Below are 13940 nucleotides of genomic sequence, written 5' to 3' on the forward strand. Positions count from 1 at the left end.
TATTTAAAGTCAACCTGGTTTTAACTAGATATTATATTATATTTATTTATATTATTAATAAATATATATTTAGATTCAATGTTCGCCGAGTGTTTCATTCAAGCAAACTCGTAACAATGTGTTTTTTATTATATTTTATACACGTTTTCTGTTTACATCAACTGAAGATGCCTTAACCGGCAAAAGCGCTTTTGAAAAACATTTATTTTACGGAAGTAATAGAAACTGTTTTGCACTAAGTATTACAACTGTTTCGAAAATAGTCACGCTGTATAAAACAATGAAATATTAAAATACCAGTAGTGTAAACTGTACATCTATTAAAATTGTATTCAAATTTATGAACAGCAGAATCTTGAAAGATTCCATACATTCGTAAAGGACCCTTACACATATTTTAGGGGACGAAAGGTAAGTTATATTTTGAAATCAGTTAAGGAATCTATAGTTAGTGATTGTGTAATCAATTTTGTTTTTGTAATGATATTGGTAGACAAAATAAGGTAATAGTGTTTGATTAAACACAAATCTAAATTTAATACAAAGACAAACCACTAAAACGTGTTCTACAGCTTAGAGTCTGTAAACATTTCAATCTTTCTAGTTCTGGTTTACTACAAGGGAGACCTCCGAAGGGAAGTTTCCACTAAGGATTTCCTAAAAATCAATTACAATGTTCTTTACAAAATCCTTGTAAAAATAGAACTCTCTGAATCTATGGCAATTAAATCACGATGCGAATTCTCGGTTGCAGCAACAAATTGTTTAACCGACGAAACTAGAAGGGGCATTTGAAATAAGAATGCATCATAAATACACCTTTAAATCTAAACACAGTGCACTCTAACAAAAATATTTCTACCACATTGCATACAACGTATAATGTATGTGTATCTTAATGGTATAATATCGCTATACCGATGGGATATTACATTACATGTAAGTAGTGGAGCTAAAACCCCTGGCGTCTATTAGTGAGCTCTCGACATTAGCTTATCATGTGTAAAGACGCTCTCGCGTTACTTAGACTAGTCCACTCTAGAGTTCTACAGAGTACAAGGAGAAACAATATCTATTTAAAGATAATGCGTTTAGAGATATTAATTACGAAAATAGGTAGTTGCGATAGTATCATTCTGAGTACAGGCAATTCACTGTAACGCGTATTGTATTTACAACTGAAATTTAGATTCAACAGTAAAAATGTTATTTTTAAATTCATAATTGATAATTTTCAACGAGCATCTACTTTTGATATTCATCTTAGTTGAAGGTTAAAAACTTAACAATAGATTGCCACATGTTTCATATTTAAAGTTCTTATTAGAATGCTGCGCACTTATTTATGTGTAGACTATCTTTTTGAACGTTTAAATACGATTTATATATTTATTATGAGAAGAACCGAACTTCATGTTTTATACAGAATAAGATTACAACCAATATATCCGCATTTAATCAAGATACTTCCTTCTTTGTTTCCTTTACGATGAAACCGTTTCTTATTTTTAGAACCATCCACTCAAATCATTAAACACTAAGGTCATATTGACTAAAATATTGCACTAAATTCATTTTATTACAATGCTACTGTGCACAAATTATTACGGCACATTTTCGTTACCATTTTTACTTAATCTTGTACCTTGTAAGAAGCGCATTTCAGGTTAAATTCACTCAATAAAATATTTTAAACAGTTGTTTTTGTTCTCTTGTGCCTTTATACCTCGCTTCGCAAAACAATTTTTGCATCTAAATAAGAAATTTTACAATTAAACTGGGGTCAATACTGTCCACTTTACTGCCTAAACCTGGCTCTAGATTTATCACAGGTTTTGGAATTGTAAAGTTCGTTACATACGTAAGGTTGATAGTCAATTATTATTAAAAGTATCTACAGCTAAAATACAACATTCTGTAGCCACTCGAATACATCGAAGTTATTATTAAAGAAGCAAAACAATTAATAACTAAGTGATTATGTACACTTTTAGATTACAAACTAACAACCTTGTGAGTCACTAGAAGTTTTATAGTAAATACATAATCGATAATTCAAACATTGATAGTGGAAGACGCAGATTTGATAGTGAACTTCGGAAATGTGAACGAACGGAGAGCTTTTTAATGTGAATTATATCCGGAAATTATACGGGATAATTTTGACGTTTATTCGTTTGAAAGGCAGAAAAATGATCAATCGACCGGAGGGAAATACCTGACTAAATAACGTCACGTCATTTCAAAACTAACTCATTATTGATGGATTTACTCCCTGTCAGTGAATTTGCCTTGGTTGATATTTGAGTTTTAATTACTTTTCAGGAATCCAGAAACCGTAAATCATAGTTTATATGATTACAAAACTTTCTCTTAATAATTAACGTGTTTTTAGTGCATTTTAAAATATAAACATACATTTAACTATTATTATAGTTAAATAAAATTATTCGATCTATAACTCTATATTGTCATTACATGTTTTATCCAATAACGTAGCACTTATAGACAATCTCTTCATTTGTTACCTAATTATTTTATAAAAATGTATTGTTTGTGGTAAAAATAAAATAACCAGTGACACAAAAAATCATTCTTACCTAGCTTCTGGTTTCGTGCAAAAATAAGAAAAAATGGTTGATTAGTTTAAAAATAGCTCACTTTTGTAAACGTTAATGTTAACTGTTTTCATATAATCAAAACGAGAGCAAATATCTTGTACATAGACATCTTAAATAAAATTACCCAAAAGTTATTTTCCGTTGCAATCATAAAATTCCATGAAAAATGTAGTATTATTACATGCATAAGTTATCTTTTTTTTTAAATAATTTGCCGCACAATTTGGTGGTGAGGTTTATAAATGTCAGTTCCAATTACACAGAACACTAGTATTAGATATTTTGTTGAGCACTATTTAATATTATGTTCCCTACTACGTTAGCTCCTAGTGGGTCATTCGATGTAGCCACTCAATCTTACAGTGCTGAACTGTAGAACCCTAGAGGGTATGAAGTATGAGTCGCTAAGAATAATAAGCGAGTCACTTGCATGTAATGACCCAAAGAACACGTGCACCGTCCTCATTCACAGTTCACGAATACCCTATATTTTTGAAGCTCGCATGAATGTTGTCATAGTTTAAAATGAAATTTAATCAAGCCGAAACGACAAGTACGACGTGGACAGTGGCAATAAAAGTTGATATGGAATTGTGCTGGATTATTGCCGTAGCTACATCACTGTGTTTGCGGTGAATCCTTTACCAGGTACCAAATATTGTGGTTTGAAAATATTCGGATTTTGTGGCACAGACAGTGCATGTTGTTTACGTATATTAAATATAGGTCTTTTGTATGTCAAAAAAATTATTAACTTAATACTATTTTGTAAAGATTTTATTTCACAACTTTTAGTTTTCTTTAAAGAGAATAACTATTCAAAGAGCATTAAAACGCCAAATTTTATTATTTAGTGACTAACTTAACGTTACGAAAGTTAAAAAAGAGATATAAAAAAATACAATCTGATTTCTACCTGTGTTTCAGTCTTTCAACACTAAAAATACAGTTATATAAATTATACTGTATACATTTTCTTTATAAAGAATGTTTCTTAAGGTCTTACATTTAAGTTGTTCTCCTAGACTATTCGTAATCCGGAAGGATTTCTCGTTAAGAAAATTCCGACTACAGTCCAAAAAAGTAATGTTACAATCAGCTGATTAGATCAGCTAACATTAAAACAGCTGATTTTTGAGGCTCGCAAGCAATACTGTTACGTATTGACAGTTGATATTGTTTAGTACTTAACATTAACGAGATCAAGTAATAAATAAGAAGGTGATATTGTTTAGTACTTGGCTTTTTACAATCGAACTATCTCCCTTATTTCTCATCCACATTTTTCAAACTTTGTACTCTTGAAGAAGCAATTACTGTGAATTTTTTATCATATGTCTTTTTAAAGATATTTTACCCTTACAGATTTCAAAAATCCACCACCATTCAAAACCAAAACTAGTATAAATTTATATTTTGAATATAATTCGTCCTCTAGGTTATAAAACTATGTACTGCATTTCAACTTAATACAACAAGCCGTTCTCAAATTAAAAATATATAAGTGAAAATTGCAAAATGCCCGGATGCCCAGGTAATTATTTAACGTACCCAAAATATGAATATGATATTTTGGTTCGGATTTGGTTCAGGACTGATGCATAAAGGAAGGGAGTTCTGGAACATCTGTAGAAAGTAGACAGTGCTACACTAACCATACGCAAGTTTCAATTACACTGAGAGACTTGCTGTACACTGATGATGTGAAAGGTTTCAGGTAATCAAGATTCAAATTGGATTTTCCGTTAAATTTGTATTTTTAAAAGAATAATAGCATTTCACACATTTGCCATCGTTATCAACTAAAGTTAAATATTTCTAGTTAAGATGATGGAATGGCGTTGGGGTCTACTCTATTTTCCATTTCGCCTATATCTTTATGGAATAATTTAAACAAAAAAGCCCTGGCTTTAAAACCGTGGATGACACTTTCGTCGTCTTTCCTCGTGGAGGCACTGAAATTAATGAATTTTTGTACACATCAACACCATTCCTCCCTCCATTTGCCTAACCATGGGCGTAAAAGTCTAAAACAAACTCTCTATTCTAGATTTGTTTGTAGTAAGAAATAAGGGCATCCTTAAAACAACAGTTTATCGTCAGAAATCACACACGGGCCCGCTATCAAAATTTTCAATCGAACCGTCAAACTTCTGTTACATACTCAGTTCGACAGAGCAAAGAGCTTGTGCTCAGACAAAGATGGGTTAGAAGAACAAATGAAAAACGTTAAATCAGATCTTATAAAAATGTATACTCTTAGTCTGTAATATATAAGTGCAAAATAATTAGAAATAAAAAAACACCTTTCGTCAAAAACATAAAACAAAAATACGTACATGTCTATCCTTTATGTGTCGGGATTTTTGCATACAATTAGAAGAGTAGGCAGAAAATATTAGAACCGCTTTTAGAACACAAAACAGTCATAGACAGTCTCGTAAAACTAAACTAAAAATGACACATAGGAATAAAAAAAAACAACATAACATTTACTTGTAATATGAAACACATAAACGAGACAAAAAGACCACTAAATGTAAGGTCTAAAGAACATAAAGAAGAATACGAAAAAAAGTTTTGAAAAGTCTAAAGTTGCAAAATAACTACTGATAAAAAAGTCAGCTTACTACACCGCGAGGAGACGTTTAGAAAACGCAAACTTATAGAGGTTTCATAAATAAAATTAGCAGACCAAGGCTGTCAACCTTCGGTTGAAGTTAGGCCACGTTGGCTACCAATATTTAAAAAAGAACTAGGAAACATAAAAAGAATTGAATACTCAAACAAACCACAACAAATTAAATTCCAACACACAGCATGACATTAACGTCAAAGACTAAAACATAAGACAGAAGGCGGCTGCCTATTATTCCTCCCTCCCCGTCCTGACCATCGCCTTCCTGTTCTCTTTGTTTCAAATGAAGCGCCGCGATATCACAGGAAATGCCGACATAGAGTTGCTTGTTCATTGCTTCACCTTCGTTACCTGGGGTGTGATGTGTTTGTGCTTGGATTCTGTCTCTCCAATCTGGACTTCAGGTAGTTCGTAGTGAGTGGCAGGCTATTGACACATAATAGTATTTAATTTATTGTGGTCATTTTACACCTGAAGAAGAGACTAGATTTCAATCTTTGAAATGTTTACTTTTTGTGACATATAACAATTACAAATGTCCGAAATCCATTATCCTTTCAAACCTTACATTGTCAAGAATTTTAGGTTTAAATAAAGATAAAGGACAAGCCACAAAGATAATTTCTTTACACAACGTAATAACAATAACATCCGTAAACGCGATTGTTTAATATCGAAGTTGCTAGATTCCGGTAGGAAGCCGGTATATAAAGCAGGGTTAGGATCCTGGCCCGAGCCTATTAGCCCAATAATCCGCAGAGCGGCGAGGGGAGGCCAGAGTCCTGGCGACTACAACCCCCGGGAGCCGGTAATCCGGGAGAGAAAGGGATAATGGGCCACGGATTAGCGCTTCGGCCGGCCTTAATAGTTAGCACACCACCTCTAAAATTACAAATTAAATTTCAGGTATCTCAGTTAAACTATAATACCGCACATTTAGGGCGAGGACCTTGAAGATGAGTTTTCACTAAAAACCCAATTACGAATTTTGAAGGATGACGTTTAAACTCAATGTCTAGTGCCATTATATAGACAGGGAATGGTTACGAGTACAATGGTATATAATGAGAGTGGTAATGACTGGAGCTGTAAAAGGAGATATAGGCCACTGTATTTTGAAACTGAAATTTGGTGAAGTTTGAATCCCTATTAAACAATTATCTGTACAATATCTTAATCTGTACAATATTCACAATATTTATTTCGTTTATGTTTGGCCTTTTTAAGACACAGTAAATTTAATCAGAAAAGTATAGTAAGGATATAAACATCACTAAAATTCAAATCATTGACAATATAGAAAAACAGTTTCTTTGCAATATTAAAAATGTCCTCCCTACAAAAATATCACATAAAAATGGCGTTTTTCTCTTTCAACTACCTTAGTAATGTAGAATAACTAGTAGTACTAACTTCATTCAGGCCCTGTTGGATAAAAAGAAATGAAAGTGAGAACCGCAAATCATATTACATGTTATGATTTATAGTCTACACCCAATATAACGTTGTCATTAACGGCAGTTTTCTCTTGTATCCATGAACATCCTGCATGTATTTCTGAAGCTAGTATCTGAAATGACAGAATATGTCTCAAGTTTCTACAGACCAACGAATGAAAATTGTATATAAGAGTTTCTTTTTTAATTGAAGGTTTCATTTTACTTTGTTGACGTTAAAAAATAACTGGTTAATATAGAAAAACATAATAAAATCAGTAAATAATAAAATAGAATCTAATACTATTGATTAGCATTACCGCAACATTAAGTGATATTAATTAGTTCCATAGTGTTATACAAAGGTATTACATGGATACAGTCTATATTCTGCCACTAAAAGGTTGAATTTAAATTAAGTAATTAATGTAATTACATAACTTTGAATAGTTTAATCAGCAATATAAATATTCATCACCATTTATTCACTTTTCTGTCGGGTCACATATTGGCTTTAACAATTCAATTAATTATTGCACACTCGAAGATAATTGGCTACTTTACAAGCGTGTTCGTTTTAATTCGTCCACGCCCAACAAACAGTTTGACTGTTAATGAAGTTGATGAACAACACGAATTACACGACACGTTTCAACACGAACACGAACGTTACTATGAGGTGTTTGACAGAACGGGTTAATTATTCGGTCAAAGGACAACATTTGTTTAGCGACGTCGAGCGCGGTACAACACAGTCCACTGGTGTGTGGCGCGACCAACAATGACAAAATAATCGACATTTCATTACTTTAATCCCCTATCTAACAGCTTGGCGTTTTCGGAGAGTGTGTGTACTGCGTTCTGACAGGTTCAGAACGGCTTTATAGTTTTATATAAAGAAATTCATATATATTCAGGTTTATTAGAACTTAACAAATACATTGAAGTGTGTGATATCTCTGGGCCGAGCCATTTTTATGGATGATACAAAACTCAAGGGTTTTGATAATTAAATATTTATTTTTATATTTTACCGTTTGTTTTCCTGTTACACAAATCAATAAAAATAAAATATACAGATTCTATAAGTAATTAAAATGTTAATGTTGTGCATACTTTTAAGTAGACTATACTTTTATACTCAAAGATACAAAATTATAAGAAAATAAAAAACTAGGTAAAATGGAGTCAACTAACTACCCAATTAAAAAAAAATTGCGTACCTTTAAGCACATCAAATAAATGATGATTTGAGTATGTGAGCTGTATATTTTGAAAATGCAATGTCAGACCTAATCTGTATGTAGTGCCCGCTCGCTTGCTCGGGCCCTAGCTAGAGTACATTCTATAAATTTCAGTACTCGTAAAATCTATAAAATATTAATTTTATGTGTCTATAGAAACATATTCCGATTTAGAAAAAATATAATTTAGTGACATAACATAAAATATATAAACTTATACCAGATTTCAATAACATCTTGAAGGTCTAGATGAACCTACGAATAAGATTTTTTAGGTCTATGTAAATGTTAAAAAAGTTTATTACTATCGAAACTATTGTTTTGCTCAGGGTTAGTTCCGTCTGAATAGTAGAAAGGACTTGAAACTAAAAGATGGAATTATTTGATTTATTTCAATTATTTAAATTTTATCCTAATTTTGTTCATACTCTGTATCTATGAAATAACGAGTTTGCATTTTCCTTCCATCAAATCAAACTCAATAGGGATCAGATTGTAACCTATACCCTTACTTATTAATCCATCAAGCCATGAATGTGTGGAACTTTCCTTCATAATCAACTAGAAAGCAGGTTTATGTAGTACCACATCAAATGGGATGAACAACGTAATACGTTGAGATTTAGAACGCTAACGTTGTCGAAATGCTTTAGTGATTAATTCGCACGGTTTCAAACCATTTATTTCAAAGCAATTTATTACACTAATCGTCTATAATAATGCCTAAACGTGGACAACAATAAGGTATTCATATATAGATTCGTTAATCAATCCTGAAGATTAGACGATTCATTCACAAAACAACACAAAGACGAACTTGTGCGTCTTCTTGCACACATCCTTCAGCGACTGCGCCACCAGGCCCTTGCTCTCAACAACCAGCTGCCACCTACCAATCATTCTGCAAAGGAGCTGCTTACATCTGTGTTTCATTGAAGTTCATTGTTTTATGTGTAAAGTTAAAAAAAAGGAACCATGTTACTAAATAGTTTAGTTTGTACGAACGCTAAATTCCGATTCGAAGTGTTTATTAATTTTTAGGCTAGTTTTTTTTACACAAAAATATTCGTCGTCAATGATTTTGCATGCCAGTTTTCAGTAGCAGCTGTCTGTTGAAAGAAGGCCTGCTCTTATTCTAGACTGATAAGTGTTGACTTACCGCTAGCGAGGACCTGCGACGTTGCCAGTGCGAGCAGGACGGCGATCTGGCAACCTTGCACCAGCATATTGCGGTCCGACTGCCCCTCCTCCACCTATTTTGGTAAGGGTGGGAAAGACGGGTAGGGAAAGGAAACAGAGAAAACTCTCGTTAATGGGCAGCAATGGACTTACAGCTTACTACTGCCGATTACAACTATGATACTCATCCTCCTTGTGACGGCTGCAACACTTCACTCGGCTCTACTAAATCGTTCTCGGCTCCGGTAGAAAAATAATATTTACGAATGCACTACTTTTTAGAATCACACTATTTAGAATTTTCACCATATTACTATATCACCTTCTGTTTTCGCCCGGTACGACTTTGGTTTCCCCTAGTGTCCTAGTTTTCATCTCGAACGTTCTATTTCAGAGTGGTGCGAATTTTCTGAAACATCCTCCTCGGACCTTAGGACGGTTCACAGGTCTAGAAGGGTTCTCGACTGTAGTACACCGTGCACGATGCTGGCTTGCAGAACGCCGGTCGGGTTGTCACTTGTGTCATCCAGATGTTTCATGTTAGAAAAAGTCCCCCAACTCGACAATGTGATTTACATTCGTTTGTTCCGGATTCAACGATTACGTTACTAATGGCGTAACTCTTGCAGGGGGAGAATCCTTGCGGTCCATCTTCCTTACATCTTCAGTCACTTGATGCGTTTCAATGACCTAGAATACCTACAATAATCAAATAAAAGAAAACACTATACAGGTTTGTCTTTAACTAGCTCCAACTGTGTCACCTAGTGCATAAAAGCTATGAAAGAAAACGAACATAGCCTACACCGTTTAGATACATTTGCATGTACAAACTACTACAGTTTCATTAGTACAAATACTAATTAAATAAAGGATTCGACCCAAATGAAAAACTACAAGTATAAATTATTACAACTGTCAAAATCTTGACATATGTAGATTTAACAATATGTATATGAATGTTTTTTGTTGTTGTAAACTCGATTATATTCTGGTGAAGGAATCATACAATTTTACAAAACAGCCACGAAACAAAATTAGTTTTAATCTTCAAAATCTGATCAATATTTATTACCTTACTTTATGAATTAATGTTGTAACGTCTTCTGATATATTTTTATTGGGTGCCGTATGGAACATGATCAAAAATGAACTTGATTAAAAAGTACCAGATAAATTATATATATAATTTTATATATTTGATTTATTTACTAAATATAGATCTAATAAGTTACGGAATACCCATAGTTCAATTATTTAAGACACCACATTGAATAAGAGTCCTTAAAATTATCAGTAGAGAAGACTTGTTGATGACCACTAACTGACACTCATACTAATTAATTAAACAAAACTACATTCTTACCCCACTTCAGTTACTTAACATAATTATCTACAACGATGCATGATATCACACTGCTCCCGCCAAGGCTACGATATTACACAGTATTATTTATATACAACCAATCCCAACCTATACGTGGAACCGATATTACCTAATGAAAACATAAGGCTTTCATACCTTAACATTTTGTACGATGGTGGAAAGAAATCAATTAAACAAGTGTGAAGTAATAAAAAGTTTAAGTACAAATTTTAATATCTGTATTTGTTCAGTATTGAAAATGAGTTTTATCAATTGTAATTTTTCAATGGGGGAGGAAAGGATAAAAGTGAGGGGAAATCCTACCTCTTGTAGGATATATTTAAGCCTATATTGAAAAAAGCCTGTAAAGCAGGTTTACATAATGAAATTTTTAAAGGTTGCGTGCTTAGATTTTTCACCCTATATTATTGTTAAAAACAAAATACTTGCAAGATCTTTGTATATTTGAGAATTCCACAGGAAAATAAACTATTGTAATAAGGTCACTTTTAAGCATCCAAATGAAGTTGTATCCGGGAAGAGTGGAACGTAGTCCGATCATAGCATCTCCCAAATCTAAAAATTTGCTGTTTTGGGACCTTTCGTTTGAAATAATTTGTTATTAGATCCATAAAAAGAAAACAAATCTGAAAATGCATTTTTAAATGCTATGTGACGTGGAAATTGGTTCCAAATTAAAACAGTAACAGCTGTTGGTTGAGATGAAGCATTGTATTTGGTTCCAAACAGCTGTTAGTGATGCATACATAGCACAACAAAACATGAGAGCCAGTGTGCGTTAATAGGGAATTTCGTGGGAAATTCACGCTTTCGAACTGTGAGACAAATTATTTGTTAATTAAAATTTGTTTTTATCATATGAAAACATGGACAAAACTGATAAACATATATTGTTTAACGAAAACTTGATTTACATCATTTATTCAAAAATGTATATAATGACTATAGAAGTCATTTAAAACTTTACTCTACAAAACTCGTATTTGACAGTGTGCAACAACATCTATAAGTAAAAAGAAAGGTTTGTGCCGTAATTCATACTTCATTTATATACTTTAAAAGTAAGAAATCAAAATTATACTTTGAATACATTAACAGAAACGAAGCTTCAAAATATTTTTAATTACACGTAATACGTTGTTTTAAATAATTTGGGACAGCGTAAGATTTTTTATTTAGGTTATAGGTGAATAAACAATCACCTACCGCAGTGAACGGAAATAATCATCGTTTATTGTGAGTCGTAAACAGTTATTGATCAACATTCAACAAAACAAACGCGACTTTTGGACATATTGCTACAGTATCACAATACTTATATTTACGATTGTTAAGGAGGTACCTTATGGTTTCGCTATAATTTAGTCATTACTTCAGAAAGACAGTTTAGACATTTCTTCTATACATAATATTCAAATACAAAACAACTTTGGTAAATGAAAAATTACTAAGATATATTTAATCATCTAGTAAAATTAAAAGGGGGGATATACAATTTCGTATACATTTAATTATAAGACTTGATCTACTATAGCCCTTAATATATTCAAAACCGAGACTTGTTACACGTTTGATTCTACACACATCTGTTTTCAAAACGCGTGCTTTATTCATTCTTAACCACAGGAATGTTTTCAGTAAGGCCCATGGGCACGAAAAAGTGAGTACTAATTTGCAATAGCATTTTATTATTTATTACAATTCGCATGTTAAGTTATTGGGTCGAGAACAGTATGAAAAATGTAATAGCATAATTATCAAGGCTTAAGTATACAACTCCAGCATGCATTGCAGTTAAACTCAAGGAATATAGTTTTTTAATAGTTGTAACTAAAATTATAAAGACCCGGGACAACTATAAGTTTTGATAAGTCTTTCTGTAGGAAACTTGTAACACAAGCAGATTAATATGGGGCCACGTGGTGTATCATTTACTCTATCTACTTACGTTTGTCTTTACAATAGTTGTGTACCTGCTCATGATCGTGGTTTCTATAAATAAAATCCCTGATCGCGTGCCATACAAGTAGAGGTTATAGCTATGTTTTGGTATACATTAGCTGCAGGAAAACGATTTGAATAATTAATATATAAAGGAGATTTGGATCTCGATTCAAGTCACGTAGAAGTTAAGTTGATATTACGGAGTTTACACAAGTAATAACTATCGTTTTCAGTGTCATTTCCTTACTTTTATAAATAAAACTGAATAATATTAAATTATTACAACAAAAACGTTGGTTAAGACTAAAAAACCCCAATATTTATACTTGCAAATTTTAAGTCTCAATGATACAATGTGTAATTTTAATGAGAGTACTTTAAAATTCATTATTCAACAATGTTCTCTAATGCATATAGTTAAACTGAAAACTAATATTTTTTTATATAAACTAATTTCCAGCACGTAAACGCTCTGTCTAAGATAATGCTTTCCAAAAAAGCGTCATTTAGATAAATATTTAATTACTGTTTTTACGGTTTTTATACAGCATAATATGTTTGTTACGACTATTCGTCTGAAGAGTGAAAGCGATGTTCCACGGGTAAACCTCTCATGTAGCCTTCCAGTATAAGTTAAAAGTATAAAATACATTATTTTATTATACTGATTAAATTTACGTAGGCTACCATTTAAATCTCGAACCTAAGGTGTGTGATTAGATTAGTTTTATTAGATTTTATTATTCCAGAGAAAGCTGAGTTCGGAGGTGGAGGCTCCCACGCACCTAGAGCCAGACGTGCAGGCGACCACCACGATTGTTGTCCCACAAGAACAATGATAAACCTTTACGACCTTATTTTTGTTCATAGAATTATGGAAGTTTCATTTTAAATATATAATTAATACGTATCTAAATTCTTTTTGATATTTTTCGATATTTTTATGGTTGGTTTTTTTAAATACATTTAACATGTTTTTATACTTCATCGTTAATATGCAAAAAAGAAAAAAACAAAAAACGTTTTACTATATCTTTATTCTATAACAAAAAGAAGGCTTAAAATTATTTGAGGTTTAACACTGTTCCTAAGAGCCGATAATAATAACAATTGTTAAGACGGGGAACGTATCCATCGAAGTGACGGGGAGCAGATTGCCCGTCGTGGTCGCTACCAGTCGACGGGCCCGTTCCGTGTGTCGGCTCCGTCCGAGTCTACAGTAGGAATCACCAGAAAGTGCAGTTGAGGGAGGAGCTTATTTAACGCGTGACCTTCGAGCAGCCAACCAGTACCGAGCGACGTTGCTGAACTTGTACCCCGCTAAAACCGCAGCGCTCTGTGCCGGGCGGCAGTGTTGTGTGGCAATGTCGCGCGGGCCTGTCAATTTGATTGGTCACCGCCAACTGCACTCTTCCGTGGCTCCTACTGTAGTAGAGCACTGATTCATATACAGAATGTCGCGCGGACCCGGGCGTGTCCGTCGATCGCATC

At 33.0% G+C, this 13940-nt stretch overlaps 1 protein-coding gene across 7 annotated transcripts in view; it reads right to left on the minus strand.

Moving 5' to 3' along the window:
• Positions 1-13940, minus strand: part of LOC124354137 (tyrosine-protein phosphatase Lar) — a 784869-nt gene that overhangs the window by 521684 nt on the left and 249245 nt on the right. For all 7 annotated transcript variants that reach the window (XM_046804381.1, XM_046804384.1, XM_046804380.1 and 4 more), the window contains exon 3: positions 9099-9192. In XM_046804381.1, the coding sequence (XP_046660337.1) occupies positions 9099-9165 (67 nt within the window). In that variant the 5' untranslated portion in view covers positions 9166-9192. The remainder of the gene's footprint in view (positions 1-9098; positions 9193-13940) is intronic.

Source organism: Homalodisca vitripennis, chromosome 2, assembly GCF_021130785.1.
Source record: "Homalodisca vitripennis isolate AUS2020 chromosome 2, UT_GWSS_2.1, whole genome shotgun sequence".
NCBI lineage: Eukaryota > Metazoa > Arthropoda > Insecta > Hemiptera > Cicadellidae > Homalodisca > Homalodisca vitripennis.